This window comes from Schistocerca americana, chromosome 5 (genome assembly GCF_021461395.2).
Source record: "Schistocerca americana isolate TAMUIC-IGC-003095 chromosome 5, iqSchAmer2.1, whole genome shotgun sequence".
In the NCBI taxonomy this organism is placed as follows: domain Eukaryota; kingdom Metazoa; phylum Arthropoda; class Insecta; order Orthoptera; family Acrididae; genus Schistocerca; species Schistocerca americana.
In genome coordinates this window covers 127045915-127065264 of record NC_060123.1, presented here as the reverse complement: position 1 = coordinate 127065264, position 19350 = coordinate 127045915, and the positions used below count along the sequence as shown (strand labels likewise).

Below are 19350 nucleotides of genomic sequence, written 5' to 3'. Positions count from 1 at the left end.
AGTCCGTTGCGGACTCTCTGGTGGTTAACATGTGGAGGTTCTATCTCGACCTACGATCAAGTGTTATTATGAAGTATTTTTGTGCGGTAAGAATGGAGTTATGTGGCTGTAAGCTGCAGGTGCTTCTTCATAAAAAAAATTCATGGATTTCTGGAATTGTTTACACCAGAAGTTAAACTGGCCGAGTTGGACCGGGAGAAAATGTACAACTATTAATGCATATTAAGTAGAGCATTTGTGGCCAGAAGCTATCTCGTTAGCACACAATGACCTCATATTAGGGAGGGCGACGGTTCAAATCCATCCGACTCTCCACATTTAGACTTTCCGCGATTTCTTTAAAATGCCGTAGACAAATACTAGGATGGCTGCTTTGTAAAAAGCACAGCTGACTTCCTTCCCCGTCTCTGTGACATTTCGAGCATGTGCTCTCACTCTAATGACCTCGATGTCAGTTATAAACAGAACAACATTCACTGCCAACAGATCAGTCATTGAAGCAACGTATAATAATCGTCATACGCATTGGTTTCGTACGTAGCCGCAGTGCATGAAGTCCTCTGTTACGCTTGCGAACTCGTGTGCTTGCTCTCCTTCCTACGCCGCTATAGCCCACCAGCACCAGACAACAGATTCGAGTGAAGAGTTTTCAGTTAATCAGGTAGCGGTGGAGACTCAGAGTCTAGTCTCCGAGGCTACGCAGACAGTGAGTTCGGAGTTGACTTTGGCGAATTCAAAGCGAGTTTACAGACCTCATTGCCGATCTCTACGTAGCAGGTTCAAAATGGCTCTGAGCACTATGGGACTTAACTTCTGTGGTCATCAGTCCCCTAGAACTTAGAACTACTTAAACCTAACTAACCTAAGGACATCACACACATCCATGCCCGAGGCAGGATTCGAACCTGCGACCGTAGCGTTCGCGCGATTCCAGACTGTAGCGCCTAGAACCGCTCAGCCACCCCGGCCGGCTACGTAGCAGTAACTAACACTATCACAATACTAGGTACAGGCAATTGTAAAATAATGCTGGGCCTCAGTAGTAACCAAGGTGGAGACCTGCTCCAACCTTGGTGTAAAACTTTACAGCCAGCCACACCCATCTCTAAAAGGCAATCATTCACGCGAATGCCATAGGGCGTCGTTGTTCGGTGTCGAGTATGAAAGAGCCTTCCCAGTGGCGGCCGAGCAACGGTATGGTATGCAGATGTGTATGACGTGGGCAGTGTTTCGTAGTCATGGTGCACCATGGGGAAACGCCACCTGTTGTGAAGTAGCTGCCCACTAGCCTCACCACAAAGGCTTGACAAGGAGAGACGTCAATGAGCAGCGAATTCACGAGAACTATATCGTGGCACAAGTGTAGATGTACACTACTGGCCATTAAAATTGCTACACCAAGAAGAAATGCAGATGATAAACGGGTATTCATTGGACGAATATATTATACTAGAACTGACATGTGATTACATTTTCACGCAATTTGGGTTCATAGATCCAGAGAAATCAGTACACAGAAAAACAACCTCTGGCAGTAATAACGGCCTTGGTACGCCTGGGCATTGAGTCAGAGCTTGGGTGGCGTGTACAGGTACAGCTGCCCATGCAGCCTCAAGACGATACCACAGTTCCTCAAGAGTAGTGACTGGCGTATTGTGACGAGCCAGTTTCTCGGCCACCATTGACCAGACGTTTTGAATTGGTGAGAGATCTGGAGAACGTGCTGGCCAGGGCAGCAGTCGAACACTTTCTGTATCCAGAAAGGCCCGTGCAGGACCTGCAACATGCGGTTGTGCATTATCCTGCTTAAATGTAGGGTTTCGCAGGGATCGAATGAAAGATCGTAACACATCTGAAATGTAACGTCCACCGTTCAAAGTGTCGTCAATGCGAACAAGAGGTGACCGAGAAGTGTAACTAATGGCACCCCATGCTATCACGCCGGGTGATACACCAGTATGGCGATGACGAATACACGCTTCCGATGTGCGTGCACCGCGATGTCGCCAAACACTGATGCGACCATCATGATGCTGTAAACAGAACCGGGATTCATCCGAAAAAATGACGTTTTGCCATTCGTGGACCATGGTTCGTCGTTGAGTACACCATCGCAGGCGCTCCTGTCTGTGATGCAGCGTGAAGGCTAACCGCAGCCATGGTCTCCGAGCTGATAGTCCATGCTGCTGCAAACGTCGTCGAACTGTTCGTGCAGATGGTTGTTGTCTTGGAAACGTCGCCATCTGTTGACTCAGGGATCGAGATGTGGCTGCACGATCCGTTACAGCCATGCGGATAAGATGCCTGTCATCTCGACTGCTAGTGATACGAGGCCGTTGGAATCCAGCACGGCGTTCCGTAGTACCCTCCTGAACCCACCGATTCCATATTCTGCTAACAGTCATTGGATCTCGATCAACGCGAGCAGCAATGTCGCGATACGATAAATCGCAATCGCGGTAGGCTACAATCCGACCTTTATCAAAGTCGGAAACGTGATGGTATGCATTTCTCCTCCTTACACGAGGCATCACAACAACGTTTCACCCGGCAACGCTGGTGAAGCTGTTTGTGAATGAGAAGTCGGTTGGAAACTTTCCTCACGTCAGCACTTTGTAGGTGTCGCCACCGGCGCCAACCTTGTGTGAATGCTCTGAAAAACTAATCATTTGCATATCACAGCATTTTCTTGCTGTCGGTTAAATTTCGCGTCTGTAGCACGTCATCTTTGTTGTGTAGCAATTTTAATGGCCAGTAGGTTAGATGTACAAGGGTTACCCAGAAAGTAATGCACCACATTTTTTTTCTCACCCGAAAACAATGCTACGAATGCGAAACGTCACGTTTGTATTATTTGAAGCCTCCTGAGTGAGCAAGCCAAGTTTCCGTGACTTCCGACAGTTAATGTAGTTGCAAGACAGATCCAAAATGGCGTCTGTAGGTCATGTACGTTATAAGCAACGAGCCGTCATTGAATTTCTCACTGCAAAGAAAGAAACTGTTGGGAATATTTACAGACGATTATGCAAAGTCTATGGAGCATCTGCTCTCGACAGAACTACAGTTAGTCGCTGGGCACGGTGGGTGATGTCATCTGAAGGCTATTCGGCGGAGCTCCACGAATTGCAGCGGTCTTGGGAGACGATCCACGGCTGTCCCACCTGACATGTAGCGGCGAGCTGATGTCATTCGCGAGGACAGGCGCATCACGACTCGGCGGCTGGCGCTGCATCAGTCAGTCAGCAAAGGACGTTCACACAGTGAAGCACTGGCTCCGCCTCCAGGACAAGGATTGCTACCGACAGGGCATACACGCCCTTGTTTCGTCAGGGGGAAGGCCATAGAACGGGATGGAGATTACGTGGAAAAATAGGGTGTGTGGATAAAACACCATTCTTTCGTGTGCGTAATTCTCATTACCTTCAATAAAGAACTGTTGAAGAAAAAAATGTGATGCATTACTTACTGGGCAACCCTCATAGAATCACTATAAAACGCGAGGTAAAGGGTACTTTTTAAGGTGAGGTATATTACGGTTCCTTCACGTGCCATTCACGGATAGGGCTTAGGAAGAATGATTGCTTATATTACCTTGTGAGCCCATATTTATTTAACTTAATCTGCGCGATCTGTATGGGATGTATGTGAAAGGGCTGAGGAATGTAACAGTTCCTGTCTGAAAGACGATTCTAGATATTTTCTAAGCCTGTTGTCGTGAAATGTAAGGCATATTTCCTCGAGTGTCTGCCAGTTAACATTTTGCAACATTTGTGTTACCTGCTCTCGCCAAATAAGCCTCTGACCAGTCCGCCCACCCTTTTTCATATATACTTCCTATCCTCTGCTACTCCGACCTGATATGGGTTCCACACTCTTGCGCAGTTTTGTAGCGTCGGTGTACGAACATTTCGAATGCTCTCTCTTTTGTAGACAAACGGCAGTTTCTCAGTACCTTACGAATGACTCGTAGCCTGTCGTTAACTTCGCCTACAACTGAGTCCATGTCGTCGTTTCACTTCATATTTCTACACAAAGCTACTCTCAAATATTTGTGCGACATGAATGATTCGAATTGTGACTCAGTAATCCTACATTCGAAGGGCACCACAGTTTTACATTTCATGAATTCCTCTAGTATGCATTTATCTGCGCTAGGTACTAGTATGTAGTTTCTCCATCATGCTCATATTTCGTCGAGATCTAACTGGATATCACAGAAAATAGACTACTGCGTCATATCCGAAATGTTTAATATTGCAACTACACTGCCTGACAGTAAGAGTGAAGCAACGAGAAGTCATTGTCGATGTCAGTGGAACTTCACACACATACTCATCATCGCCAGGTATTAAATGATTAAAACTGCAATTTTCTGTGACAGGTACAACGGCCACAAGACTACACGTGTACTGTTCGTCTGTAGTGTTGTTACCAGGCCCGCTAGGGTGCACAACAGTCGTGCGCAGCGGCAGATGTCGAGTGATCACTGTGAAGGACACAAAGATGGCCTGTATTCGTTTGAGACAACGTTATCAGCACCTGACAGTTTGGGAGAGGCCACATTGTGAGTTTTCTTTTCGCCAGCTGGTCGAATCGTTCAATATTCAGCATTCAGATGCGACAGCCGCTCAGTGTTGAACTGCATGGGAACTCGAAGTAAAGCATATCTGTCGCAAGGTTCCTGTCAACGAAGTGTGGTCATCACAAGAGACGATAACCATATTGTGTACCAGGTACATCATAACTCGTTCACATCTGCACTCGGAGTCCCAGAATTCCCTTCAACATTCCGTGTCATCCCGCTCCAAATAGTCAGAACCCAGCAACAGCCGGACTATGGAATTATCGTCCCCTACGCAGAGTGTCATTAACACCACAACGCAAACGCCATTCTAAGTGACACCATGAAGCATTGACTGCTAATGAATGGCGTCGCACTGTGTTCAGCGATGAAACACGTAGTGATTCAGGGAACTCCAATAGCACAACAGCAAGCCATGGACGTCCTACGGCCTCATGCTTTCTCTCTAGTGCGACTGTATCGTGATACCATTTTTCAACAGGACAATGCTCGACCGCACATGGCACTTGTGCCTATGAACTGTCAGCCTGATGTAGAGATACTTTCGCGGGCAACAAGATCTGTTCGCTATAGACTACGCGTATGACCGGCTCTGACTTCAGCTTCGTCCCAGACCACTCCAGGGTTTCAAGAACCAGTCACAGAAGTTGTGGACCAGCTTCCTTCAGGAGAGGATACAGCAGCCTTTTGATACCCTTTCCAACCGAATCAGCGCATGCATCCAGACCAGAAGGGGTGCAACGCCGTACTGATAAGTGCAGTCATATGGCCAACATCTTTGTAAATTTGTTATTGTAATCAATGAAACAATATTATATACTCTATCAGCCCATGACACGTCATTTCGTTCCCTCGTCCTCTTCTGGGTGCTTCAAAAATGGTTCAATTGGCTCTGAGCACTATGGGACTCAACTGCTGTGGTCATCAGTCCCCTAGAACTTAGAACTACTTAAACCTAACTAACCTAAGGACATCACACACATCCATGCCCGAAGCAGGACTCGAACCTGCGACCGTAGCGGTCGCGCGGTTCCAGACTGTAGCGCCTAGAGCCGCTCGGCCACTTCGGCCGGCTGGGTGCTTCAGTTTCTTTATCAGTCAGTGTAACAATACCCGCGAAGTCATTAATGTGTAACATGAATAGATGTGAATTGTAACGGGTGATCAAAAAGTCAGTATAAATTTGAAATTTTAATAAACCACGGAATAATGTAAATACAGAGGTAAAAATTGACACACATGCTTTGAATGGGGTTTTATTAGAGCCGAAAAAAAACGAAGTTCACAAAATGTCCGACAGATGGCGCTCGACAGCAAAACGTCAGTGACTGCGCATGACAATCGTGTACAAAAGGAGCTGTAATGAGAGACAGGATCAGATGCGCCAGCAATCGCAGCATGTTGACGTTACCTGAAAAGGCGCTTTTAATGAAGCTGTATTACCAGAATGGGGAATGTGCTAGTTCAGCGTTACGATCCTATCGCCATAGGAAGGGGATTCGAAAGGGGAAAGCTCCGCTGACAAATGCAGCTGTGGCGAGAATGATTTTGAAGTTCGAAGCCACGGGTTGTTTAGACGATAGACCCCGTAGTGGCCGACCGAGCACAAGGCGTAATGCTGCTGAGACAGTTCAGGAAGAAATGGAGACCGTAGCGGGTTCGTCTATGCACGGGGACGTCAGCGCTCGTGCAGTCGCACGTCGCACCGGCATTCCATACACTACTGTTTGGTTGGCACCTAGGCGTACCCTCCGATGCTATCCGTACAAAAGCCATCGGCATCATGAACTGTTACCTGGCGATTTAGTGAAGCGGAGGGCATTTGCGGTGTGGGCGTTTCAAAAGATGGCGGAAGATGACGATTGGTTGAGTAACGTGTTGTGGACCGACGAAGCTCATTTCACACTCCGAGGGTCTGTCAACGCCCACAACTGCAGAATTTGGGCTACCGAAAATCCTAGAACTATCGTGGAAACTCCATTGCACGACGAGAAAGTCACGGTATGGGTTGGATTTACCACATCTACCATTATCGGGCCTTTTTTCTTCGAGGAAATGCGTGATTCTGGTTTTGTAACTGCTACCGTGACGGGTGAAAGGTACGCCGATATGTTGCAGAATCGCATCATCCCCAGCCTGGTTGATAAACACCTGTTGAAACGTACGATATTTATGCAGGTTGGCGCTCCACCCCATATTGATAGATGCGTGAAAGATCTCTTGCGCGCGTCGTTTGGTGAGGATCGTGTGCTCAACCGCCACTTTCGTCACGCTTGGCCTCCCAGATCCCCAGACCACAGTCCGTGCGAGTATTGGCTTTGGGGTTAGACAATATTCGACGCCAGTGCCTCACCATAACTCCGGACATGCTATACAGTGCTATTCACATTATTCCTCGACTACAGCTATTGTTGAGGAATGATGGTGGACATATTGAGCATTTCCTGTAAAGAACATCATCTTTGCTTTGTCTTACTTTGTTATGCTAATTATTGCAATTCTGATCAGATGAAGCGCCATCTGTAGGACATTTTTTGATCTTTTGTATTTGTTTGGTTCTAATAAAACCCCATGTCATTCCAAGCATGTGTGTGAATTTGTACCTCTCTATCTACATTATTCCGTAATTTATTCAGTTTTCAAATTTGTACTGACTGTTTGATCACCCGGTAGCACACTCTCTTTAGCTCCAGCAGACATTACACCAGTGCCTGTACACGACTCTCTGTCGAGGATAACGTGCTGCGTCCTACCTACCCCTGAATTTTCGATCCAGTGGCAGTTGTAGTCATTTACCTAATACGAACGTATTTTCTTTAGAGAGGTGTCCGTGTGGTAGTCTTTACAAGGTCTAGCAACATTGAATAAACCAGGCTTCATCTATGCTTGGAACTAGGGTATCACGCTTGGAGAACGTGAGTAGCGTTTCGCACGATCCACGTTTTCGGCATCCGTGCTGATTTCCACAGAGAAGGTGATTTTATTCCGCCCTGGTTATACAGTTGGGACCTGAACATGTTATAGAATTCTGCTGCAAATAGCTGTGAGTGTTGTGCAGTTTATAGCACCGTAACTATGTTCCTTATATGTAGATTTTCTAAACACAGGGAACATATATCTCCTCAAGGGAACTGCGCAAATTTAAGTTAAGAACGGAGTTACTTCACTCGCAAATTCCGTACAGCTCTTGACAAGAACGCCATCGGCTCCTCGGCCCTTATTGAGCTTTAGCAATTTATGCTGCTTTTCAGTACTGCTAGTGATTATTACTTTTCTACTCATTTTATTTGTGATACGCTATGGAATTTTCTGATGCGTTCCTGAAACGCTGTTTTGAGTTAAAGAGGACCTAATCTCATACATGCGCATTAGTGCTGATATGAGCTGTCTCTTTATCTCCCGAGCTGAGAAAGAAAAAAATTGCTTGTATCAGTCAGTGATATTTTCCTAGAAGCACCCAGTCCTTGCTCAAACACATTTACTCTCTACTTTTTCCGATTCTTGTTACTTATCTCCGTTGCGTGCCGTTTAAGTCCTGTGCCAGTCAAGACTGGTTAATAATTGAAAGAGTAGCAGCATTTTATTCACAACACTTCACAATATTTATGTGCAACTTGTGGAAAACTGTCATTGTTCGTATTTGCTTCATCATCATCGTTGTACAGTTCTAGTTTCCCGGATACTGTTAATGAGCGTCTTCCACTTTCTTACGTCCATGTATAGTCTGTCACTGCGAACATTGTCAATTCTTCTTCCTCTGACAGTGCGTTGTCCTTCCACTTCTCTTTCCAAATTTATTCGGCCTGTTCTTGTAGTCTCCAACCTCATTGAACGCCTGTACCACAGTAGTCTGGATCTTCTGGTTCTGTATAAAAGGGATGTCTTGATTTCGCCTTTCTTCCTCATCTCCCAATTCCTTAACTTTTCCGTCTTAGTCTTGAGAATGGTGGATCTAAGGAATTTCATTTTATACCTGGAGCCTCGATGACTCTCTCTTTGTGAGAGAGCCTGCTTCTATTCTGTAGGTAAATATTGGTACTAAGTAGCTGCTGAACATCACTAATTAATTTTTTCTGGAATCTTGTCGTCCCATAAAAGGGTTTTCATTTATTGATAGAATTCAGCACCGTTTTTTAGGCTGTTGGCAATCTCCTGTCTAATCAGATTATTCCTGGAGATTGCTGTCTCGAGGTACAGAAAACTCTCTACATACTCTTAGCTGGTGATCTCCCAGTTTCACACTGGGTGTATGCCCACCTCTGTTGAAGGCAATCATCACTGTCTTGGTCCAACAGATGTGGTCTATGCATTCTTGGATCTTGGATTTCTTTACGTTTAATCTGATCTGAACATCCTCTTCTGTCTTACCCCAGTTCATGCCATCTTCAGCAAGGACAACTGCATTAAGTTCAGAAACATTTTTCATGATGTTTTTCATTATATCATCCATAACAGTGATGAACAATAGTGGGGTCAGTACACTGCCTTGCTGAACTCCACTATTAGTCTGAACCACGAAGATCGTCCCTCCCTAGCAACACTAATGTATGCCTTTCTTATACCCAAGAACCCAGTTAAGAAGTTCTTGCTTTTCTTCCAGTGAATGCAATGAAATGATCATATGGCACTGATGATCGGAGTCACCTCCTCAGAAGTTCAGCCACCAAGTTGCAAGTCTTTGGATGACTTGCGTGTCAATGATGGTGAAATGACGATGAGGACAAGACAACACCTAGTCCCTGACTGGAGAAAATCTCTGACCCGTCCGGGAATCGAACCCAGGCGCCTGGTTCATGGCAGTCAACACGAGCTGACCATTCAGCTAGGGAGGCAGACTTTCGCTCAGTATTTCTCCATTAGCATGCAGGTGCTGAAAATTAGATCTGCCGCGCGGGATTAGCCGAGCGGTCTGAGGCGCTGCAGTCATGGACTGTGCGGCTGGTCCCGGCGGAGGTTCGAGTCCTCCCTCGGGCATGGGTGTGTGTGTTTGTCCTTAGGATAATTTAGGTTAAGTAGTGCGTAAGCTTAGGGACTGATGACCTTAGCAGTTAAGTCCCATAAGATAAAAAAAAATATTAGATCCATTGCTGATATGTTATTTCTGAAGCCATACTGCTCCTCTTCCAACTGCACTTCTATGATTGTTCTCAATCTTTGATCTATGATCTTCTTTAGAATTTTCAATCTGTGCGACAGCTGGGTTACTCCTGTATAATCAATCTACTCTCTTCCCTAAACAGAGGAATTATAAAATCCTTGCTCCAACCTGAAGTCATTTTCACCGGCTGCGACATGTCGCGTATAATGACTGTATGGATGATGTGGCCCATTCTACACCTTATTTTAGATCTATGTGACGATGCTGTGCTGATTATATTTATATGTTTTGACGATGTCATTATGCTTATCACTTTAGGACATGGTGTAAAAAAGGTACGGTTTACCGTATTTTATCTGTACATTTCCCTGGTTGTATGATAGTATATTGTGACACGTATTGCTGTATTGTGCTGAAAGACACACTGCTCACTAGGTGTATATATTTGTATATTGTAGGTCTGAGGATGGTCATTACGGACAGAAACTGGCCATCGTCAAAAGAATTGATATTGTGATCAAAGACTGGAATAAAAAACATATGAAGGCGTTTTGTTGTCTTTACACACTTCATTGTGTGTTGTGTGCAGCCATTGTAGGCCCTGGACGCCAGCCGTCTTTCTCATGTCCTCATACACCTCATCTGCACCTGGAGATTTTCCTTTAGGCATAGATTTTAAAGTTGTCTGTTTTTGGTCAGGTGATGGGACGGTCCCCACTGATTCTTTGTACGTTCTTCAACTGATCTATTCATTAGTTGGTCGAAATGGTGGTCCTTCAGGACTTCTCTGACGTCTCTATCTTTTCTAAAGAGATTTCTGGTTTCATCTTCGAGTGCCTTTATGGCGTTCACTGGTTTCCTTTCATCTCTGATAACACTATGCAGAACTTTCTTACTGCGTCTGTTATCCCCCTCGAGCTTCTGGGTGAATATCTGCCGTGTTTTAGTCTTCTCTTTTGTGACTGTTCTTTTAACTTCTAGTTTTTTTAATTTGGATGTATTTGTCCCAGATCTCAGGTCCTTACTTCACTGGTTTCCTTTCATCTCTGATAACACTATGCAGAACTTTCTTACTGCGTCTGTTATCCCCCTCTAGTTTCTGGGTGAATATCTGCCGTGTTTTGGTCTTCTCTTTTGTGACTGTTCTTTTAACTTCTAGTTTTTTTAATTTGGATGTATTTGTCCCAGATCTCAGATCCTTACTTCATTTCTATTAAGTTCTGCTTTCATCTTTTCTCGGTCCCTTTCTTTTCGTGAAAGACTTCTTTCTCCTTCCATTCACACTTGCGTTCCCACAAACCTGGTCAGCTTGCTTCTCTAAGGCGTCCTATAATCTACTTCATTCAGGCTCTCCAATTTTCACTTTCTCTTTTGGGATATGATTTATTATACGGTTCTGATAATCAGTTCTCTTTTCCATTTTTTGGAGTTCCCACAATGTGATTTTTGGCATATTCCTATTGTGTGATTTTGACACGTTGATGTTTTTCAAATTCGCTACTAACAGACGATTATCACTGTCAAGGTTCAAATATATGTAACTAGTCTACTTTTTTCTTCATCTGCCAATCTCAGATGTATCTTGTTATATGACTCTTTTCTCGAGCCAGCTATTTTTCACCACTCCTCACAAAGAAATCCATGAGATCTTCACCTTCTACATTTCTTCCACCATATCCGTGGGATCCCATTGCATTCTCATATCCTGTTATGTTTGTACCAACCTGTGCATCCAAGTCTCCTACAATTATGCTTCTATCGTCACAAATGACCGCTTTCAGATCATTCATAAGCTGCTTTCTACTTCCTGGCAACATCCAGTTGCGGATGCACACACCTGTATGTGTATCTTTCCCTAAATGCCCATTTGCCTTCATTATTCTCTCACTTATGTACTGGATGTCTGCGACTCCTTTCACGTTGTTTGCCATGATGAAACCAGCTCCATTCTTTACCTGTATGTTCATTGCCATGTCAATGAAGCGTATACAGCTTCCTTAATTTCTTCGTCCCTTTCCTTTCCCAGTTGGTTTTACTCAGCACCAGTTCCATTATTTTTCTCCTTTCCATTAGACCTACCAGTTCCCCAGACTTCCCTGTGAGGCCGAGTAAATTGATGGTCCCTTTGTGAGTTAGTGGTCTCCTCTGGCATTCGTGCATGGCTGTATGTCTCCACCTAACATCTGGCTGTAAACTATCATCTCTGGCGCGGGTCTGCACATGCTTATGTCTTAATCGAGTTGTTTGCGTTCCGTTTGAAAGCCATTACAAACGAACTCTTTCATTGCCCGCTAGACATAATGTAATCGAGGATTTTCTTCCAGGGTTTACTCCCTTAGCCTTGAATAGCCTTCTGCTGTATCTGAAAGGGAGCAGATTTTTAATAAATTTAAGTGGCATTTACTCCATTTAGGCTTTGTCAGGTTTCTAAGACACAGCCCTTCCGCCTTCAGCTGTTGGTTCCACCTGTCAAGAGCAACTGACTCATCTGCCTTAACCGTTGAGATTAACATCTTCGCTCACCTCAGAAGCCGTTGGTGCTCTTCACCTCCTCTTCCCGGCTGCTGACTAATTTGCTTGCTCACATCTCGTAGAAAGCACCAATTATTATAAATAGACTGGTTCATTAGTACTGAGCTGCCCCCCAAGTCAAGGCTTAATCCCTGGCAGAGGGGGAAGAAAACTTTTCACATTTGTCGGCAAGAAGAAGTTGATTTTACATTGTGTACCAGGCTCATGAAAGAATTCCCAATATCCAGATGGTCGACTTCGCTGTGCTGAGAGACAAGTATTGGATACAAACCGCGTAGAGGCACGAATGTTTTCCCATGCAGCATACATGAATTGAATGGGCTGAAACCCTAATATGCAGTACAAATGCCAGTACCCTCTCCCATGTGCTTCACAGTGGGAATATGGATGTAGACATGCATAGCAGTAAATGCTTCAGAAATTTGTGAAGAAACGGATCTTGCTATTATTAGAGTTTCTTTTCTCAGTTGGTAAAAACGGAAACCTTATTGGATCGTGTTGCTGTATGTCTGTGTGCCAGTGTGTCTGTCCAGCTATTAAAAACTGTTTTCCTCAGATGTATCAAGTTGTAATTAATATCACATACTGAGGTCTGTGGTCTCTTGGCGGTGTATAACGTTTAAGCTTCTACGTCAATGCACGTCATAAATTTTGATACTCACAAACTCACTCATGAAAACCTGTACAGTATTTACATTGACCTACAAACATGAAAGCTGGCAAGAAGTAAGGTTTCACAGCAGGAATAAAGGAAAAAAGTCCCGAAATTATTTGTTTACAAATAAATCACAGGAAAAAATATATTTTTGTAATTTTTTTGTCCATCTGTCTTCCCACCTGTTATGTCCTCTTTTTCTTAGAAACAGGTGCGTGGTATCAAGTTCAAATTCGTCACATATTAAGCTTATATGTCAACGCAGTGAAGACAGCAATAAGGACAGTAAATTGTTGCAATAAGGACCCCAGAGTTAACTAATAAATTGTAGTGACAAGAACAATAAATTATCTAGTACGTTTCGTGGAAACCTAGCAACCATGCAGGTCCTGCTCATAAACTTAGCCAATAGGATAACAGTTCTATAATAGGGTAACAGGTCACCAAATTTTATATAAGGTGACTGACATAGAGTGTGGAGGATGGTATGGGAATGGGTAGGGGGAGTGGGAGGAGGTTAGGGAGATATGGCAACAATGCAGGCTGTGCTAATAGCCCCATTACTCCATTACTAACGTCTTGTATGCCCTTCAGTTAACAGACGCACTACATTTTCCGAGAATCTTCCAGTAAATGTTAAGTCTACTGTTCATCTTTCCTTTTACTGATTTTAGATGTTCGTTGTATTCCATATGATTTTTTGGAATTAGTCTTAGATCCATCAGAATAGTACCACTGATGATATAATGAGATACAACAGGGCTATTTCTCATTATTTAATTCCCATTAAGTTGCATTTAGCCACTCAAGAAGAGATGAATGTCACTACAGGAAGTGGAAATACTTCGTTCTGAAATTCCTTACAACAATCTATTGATGATACTAACCCATCAGGTACAAAACTGTTTTGACGTTTTTGAATCTGTAGGATTCAATAGTACAGGGAGTTGTTCAAAGGTTTTAACAATGCTCTGAGTCATTTAATTAATTCCGTTGCTCTAGTGATTGCATTATTATAAGAACTTAGGCTTCCGCGGCCGATGTCATAGTGATTATTATTCTTCTGGTTATTAGGCCACGTCATTGCTAAAAACTAACAACAATAATAAACTAAAACCGACGTTTCAGCCGAACTGCAACGGCCATCCTCAGGGCACGACTGGTTTTGCATGGGGATAGGTGCTTCTACTTATTATAGACTATCGATGTCTGACGTCACTGTTGTAAAACTTTTAATTGGCCCTCTAATATGATTGGCTAGTCATAACGTTAGGGAAGATGGAAGGAAAGAAGCTATTCGTGGAAGTCCGTGTCGTCAACGATTGGTAGCTGTCCGCCAATAAGCGTTCGGCTTCTGGTCGGCAACTTTTCCTCCTGGTGTGCGCGGAAGTGGACTGACAGTTGCTCTACAGCTGTTTGTGCAGATACGTCTGCGTCCCGTGTAGCTTCTGCCCCGCGACCGCTCGCGGCCCGTTGGACTGGGATGGCCGGCAGCCAGGAGGCCGGGAGTTTGTAACCATGTTCTCTGTTGATGTTATCAGGCTGCTTAATAATTTCGATCGCCTCCCGTATTTTGGGTTCTCGCATCCACGATTCTTTCTCATCTTCCCTTACGTTATGACTAGCCAATCTTATTAGAGAGCCAATTAAAAGTTTTACAACAGTGACGTAAGACATCGATAGTCTGTAATAAATAGAAGCACCTATCCCCATGCCAAACCAGTCGTGCCCTGAGGAAGGCCGTTGCAATTCGGCCGAAACGTCGGGTTTAGTTTATTATTTTTGTTAGTTTTTAGCAATGACGCGGCATAATACCCAGAAGAATTTTGATCACGATTACATTATTGTACATCAAAAGTGTCTTACACCATATACTCTGTTATTTTATTTGCCAACAGTCCTGTGTAAAACTAGATGTGAAGTTTCAAGATGCAGTAATGAGGGATTTTGGAATTTATTGCAACCCTCTGTATATTACTCGAGTAGTGACAGCAAATAAAATATTAAACTAATTACAGCATGTACAGCGGCATTCAAGGAATCATTCTTTTCATGCTTGCTTCATACTCTAATGGAAGTAGTTAATAACTTTGACACGTAGTGCACTGACAAACATCCTATGCTATGCAGTTCACAGTGTCTTGCACAGTACACATGTAGATTCAGATAGAAATCAATACAGATACATTGACATGAAGTGATATCCAAGTGAACTATTCAGATGTGCTGAACCTGCAGTCTAATGTACCTTAGTGGGGGTAAGAATTGATGGTATAATTAGATACCCCAATAAAGGTTGGAATAGCATGGCGACTTAACAGGGCAGCAGGTTCATAGAGCCAGGTGGATGTCCCCTTACAAATCACCGAAGCAGTACAAAATAGGCCATTTAATTAGTGAAATGAGCTGCAAAAGTGAGCAGACTCATGCCCTGGTGTGTGGGCATGTGACCTTAAAACAGCCAGGCAGATATCCTCAGAGTGGAGTCATGCTGTGAGCACTCTGGCAAACGAAGAAGCACAGCTCAGGCTCTAGGTAGCTACAACAGTCTTAGCAGGAGTTGGTCACTTTGGCTGGTGCAGGTGTGCTGCTCAGTGCAGGAAGCACACGAGTGCTCAGAGATGAACCAAACACCTCAGCACAGTGCAGTGCAGTGACAGTTGCCAGCAGAAGCAAGTCTGCAATAGTAAAACGTACCCGGGCAGGCAGCTCTCGGTAGTTAGTCAGGCTCAGGTGTGAACTACGGGCCCTGGGGTATCCACCCTGAAGTCGAGAAAAGTCGGCTACTAGTTGGAAGGCACTAATTCAGTTCTCAGCGTCATCAGGCCTAGGCACAGCCCATAGTACCATAGCTAGCAGAGGCCGTTTCTAGCAGGTAGATAACCTCTTTCAGGACGACGATTGTTATGGAGTACCTCTAGAAGCTGGCTGCAGGCTGTGACATACACTGCATAGGTTAAACTGCCGATATTTCTGGTGGCTCGCTCGACACACAACTGTTTTACCCGACCATAACTCTTCATCACACAGGCCAACGAAGTGGCCAGGTGCTGGGTCTGGATGGGTGGTAATGGCATCATTACTACAGTCTGCTTCTTTACTTTCGCTGTGTCAGCAGGGTTGCAACCCAGGCTGCGTCATCGAGGCTGGAAACGTGGTAAGTTGTTGTACTGTAAGGACCAAGTGGTGATGCCTGCGTGTCAGCACAGCCAACCTGTAGCTTCTTGCAAAAGAATGCCTCGTCAGCTTACTTCTGCTTCACCTCTCTAAGGCTTCTTACATCTATTCATGGTAACTTTTCTGTTAACTCAGCTAGACGTTTCAATCACCATTTAAAGAGGCAGTGGCGCAAAAATATCTTGACAATCGAAGATATGTTTCAGAACAGCCTTAACCATTAGAATATCTGGGTATTCCTCCAGGCTTATCCAGTCATTGATTGTTACTTATCTTTCCACATACGATATCTGAACACTACTATATGAGGTTCCCCTGGTGGGTGTGTGGGAATAGAATAACATCACTGCAGGTGATGGGGTTGGTGGAGGATTGTGACTCACCTCCAGCAGAAATATACAGCGTGTTCAGGTGTATGTACAGATACTGTGGTCATTAGTACCTTAATATGTAACCACTTCAGTGTGTTGTTTTTTCTCTGAGTCTAACAGTCTTCGCATAAAGACATTACATAATTTGCTACCTGACGTTTTCTGCAAGGTTGTAACTGCACCACTAAGTGGACAGCGCCTGTCAGTATAGACTAACTGTTCTACATCCACATGTCCACCACTCTTCAACACCTGACCTGCTGCCCACGGGAAAATAAACGTTAACGACTTACTTGTACCACACATACTTGGAGATACTAACTAACTTGAAAACATACTACTCCTTATAGCTATAATTATCAGTCTGCATCTGAAGTTAATACTAACGTAATGTTGTTCAGTGCATTGTGCTCGGTCACCAATAAAAATATCTGCATTTATAACCCTTACAACATGTATATCAACTGACAGAGATTCACTGAAAAGCAATGAATAGACTAATGGTAATGAAATTCACAAAGATGCAGATACATGTAAGGATAATCACGAAATCCATTCAGAAATGTCAGGCTGTGTCACAGTCCTCCTCCATTTCTATTCCCCAAAGGAGGGTGTTTGGGTTTTAATCCAGGTCTGGAAACAAATTTTCATTTGTCACGTGATATTTTTAACATGCTGTCAGTGTTATTGAGCAAGTAACTTCTGCAAAGGTTTCAGTCCCACACAACGTCTTCATTCTTGATCTAATGCACGTTGATGATTTGATTGCTTCTTTATCTGTACTGCTATGAGCTTACAGAAGTGGTGATTGCTATGTGTTGCAGGTGAGCGAGTCATCATCCAGACACCCGACACTGATCGCACTCCACTGCATGCAGGCAAGATGACGTCATATGGCACAGACAGACAGTATGTGTGATTGAGAGGTGTGCTGCTGACCATCACTCGACAGGTCTCATTACCATGGTTCTAACCAGAGTGCGCACTACCCCTATAATCTTACTTTGGTTCTGTAGTCTTAAAGTCACTTGAGCTGAGTTCCTCACTAAGGTTTATTGATAAAATATTATTACTCTTCAAGAAAACGTGCCTGTCTCTGTAGGCTTGTATTTTAATCAAATAACAATTTTAATGACTGGCCAAAACTCCAGTAAAAACTCAGTTATGTGCAAGTTACCATTTGGGAGTTTTTGATAAGAAGTAAAAGCCCACATTATTAATTTATACTAGTATAATACTAATGTTAATCTTAAGACATTATTTCATATTGGAATATAAATATTGATGTTATAAAAAGATAATCGTTTGTGTAATGTGTAAAAGTTTTGTCTGTTACCTTTATAACATCACTGAGTTACTTCAATAAAGAGCGGTTGAAAAATTCACAAGAAAATCTTATATTTCTGGCCTATATAATCCAAGAAACAGATTTTAAAAACGAATACAACATATCTGCAGCGTTACCTAAGCAAATTAACCCGATTTATCACTAAATTGCTCTTATGAAATTAAGAAAATAATGAAGTCTCTGAAGAATGGAAGCTTATGGACAGCTAATGGCATTTCTAATAAGATACTGAAGAGCTATTCTTACATAATAATTTCCTTCCTGGCTGAAATACATATGAAATCCATCAATGAGTCAGAGTATTCTCTGGAGATATTGAAATAGCCATTTTTGGACTCCTATACATTATGGATATGAAAGATTAAAAATTTTTGAAGAAGTAAATTCATTTAAAATAGTGTCCTAGCTTTGTAATAACAATATAACAGTAAGTCACACCTTAGATTTTACGAAAGTCACTCAGTTGTTGCTATAAATAACCAACTCACTCATCAGATTTTTTAAGTATTAAATAAGAAAACAGGACTCGGTTTCTTTTCTATGACCTATTCAAGGCGTTTGGATCTGTAAAATGAAACATTTCCTCACTGAAACAAAGGTTTTGTGGAATTAATGACATAGTTAACCAATGAGTGCCTCATACTTAACGAAAAAAATCCAAAAAAATGTGTCACATAATTAAAAGAATGTAAGTAGAACGGGATTTTTTACTGACTCAGGAAAAATCATTAATACAGTCGCAACATTCATGCTAGGTTCACAGACGTTCCTCCTATACATAAATGACCCATAACTTAACATACATAAAATGTAATTAGTTGCAGATACAGAAGAGCTGCAGTGAAGACAGTAAGTAATGCTTAAAAGAATTAGTGACTTGTCTCCTGCAAATGGTGTCTGCCCTCCTCCGCTCCCCCCCCCCTCCCCCCTCTCTGTCTCTTCAAGCTCTATCTCTCTGGCATATGCAGCATTAGCAATTCTGTACATCAAAGCTTACGCTAATTATTTCAAGTAAAGATAAGAGGTAATAAGTAAGACAGAAACTTACAGAATGTTTGGGTGTGTTTGCCGATGAGTATTTAAAATGTAAAACAATTTTAGTTGCCCAAACAACTCAAATCAACTGTTGTCGTCTCCTCTTATCAATGAATGTCTTCGAGAACAAGTCAGTAAGTGAACACATTACGAAAATTTTCTCTCTATAATGTCATACAGAACACGATTATTTTGGATTAATTTTTCTTTAAGAAAATTTACTTACTACAAAAGGGTGCCATAAGAATTAAATGTGACCACACACAGTCATCTTGCAGGAGCTGTTTAAGAGGGGTAGGACGTCAAAGAGGGCCGACTTGGAGCAGGAGAGCCACCACAGGACATTTCAATTTCCAGTGTCTATACTTTTACAAATAAATTCATAAAACTTTGTCAGCATGACCAGGAAGGATTCTGAATTCTCACACTCATAGCAGTGGAAGTTCTAAAACATAACGAAGTAATTTTTTTACGTGTGAAATTTCATCATTTTTTCACTTACTAATGGCAGCATTTATTGCTATAGGTGCACTTTTCTTCATAAGTAAGAGA

General features: G+C 43.0%; 1 protein-coding gene across 1 annotated transcript in view; it reads left to right on the top strand.

Annotated features, from left to right (window-relative positions):
• Positions 1-17792, top strand: part of LOC124616705 — a 78436-nt gene extending 60644 nt beyond the window's left edge. The window contains exon 4 of the mRNA XM_047145049.1: positions 17240-17792. Within this exon, the coding sequence (XP_047001005.1) occupies positions 17240-17334 (95 nt within the window). The 3' untranslated portion in view covers positions 17335-17792. The remainder of the gene's footprint in view (positions 1-17239) is intronic.
• The last annotated feature ends 1558 nt before the right edge of the window (positions 17793-19350 follow it).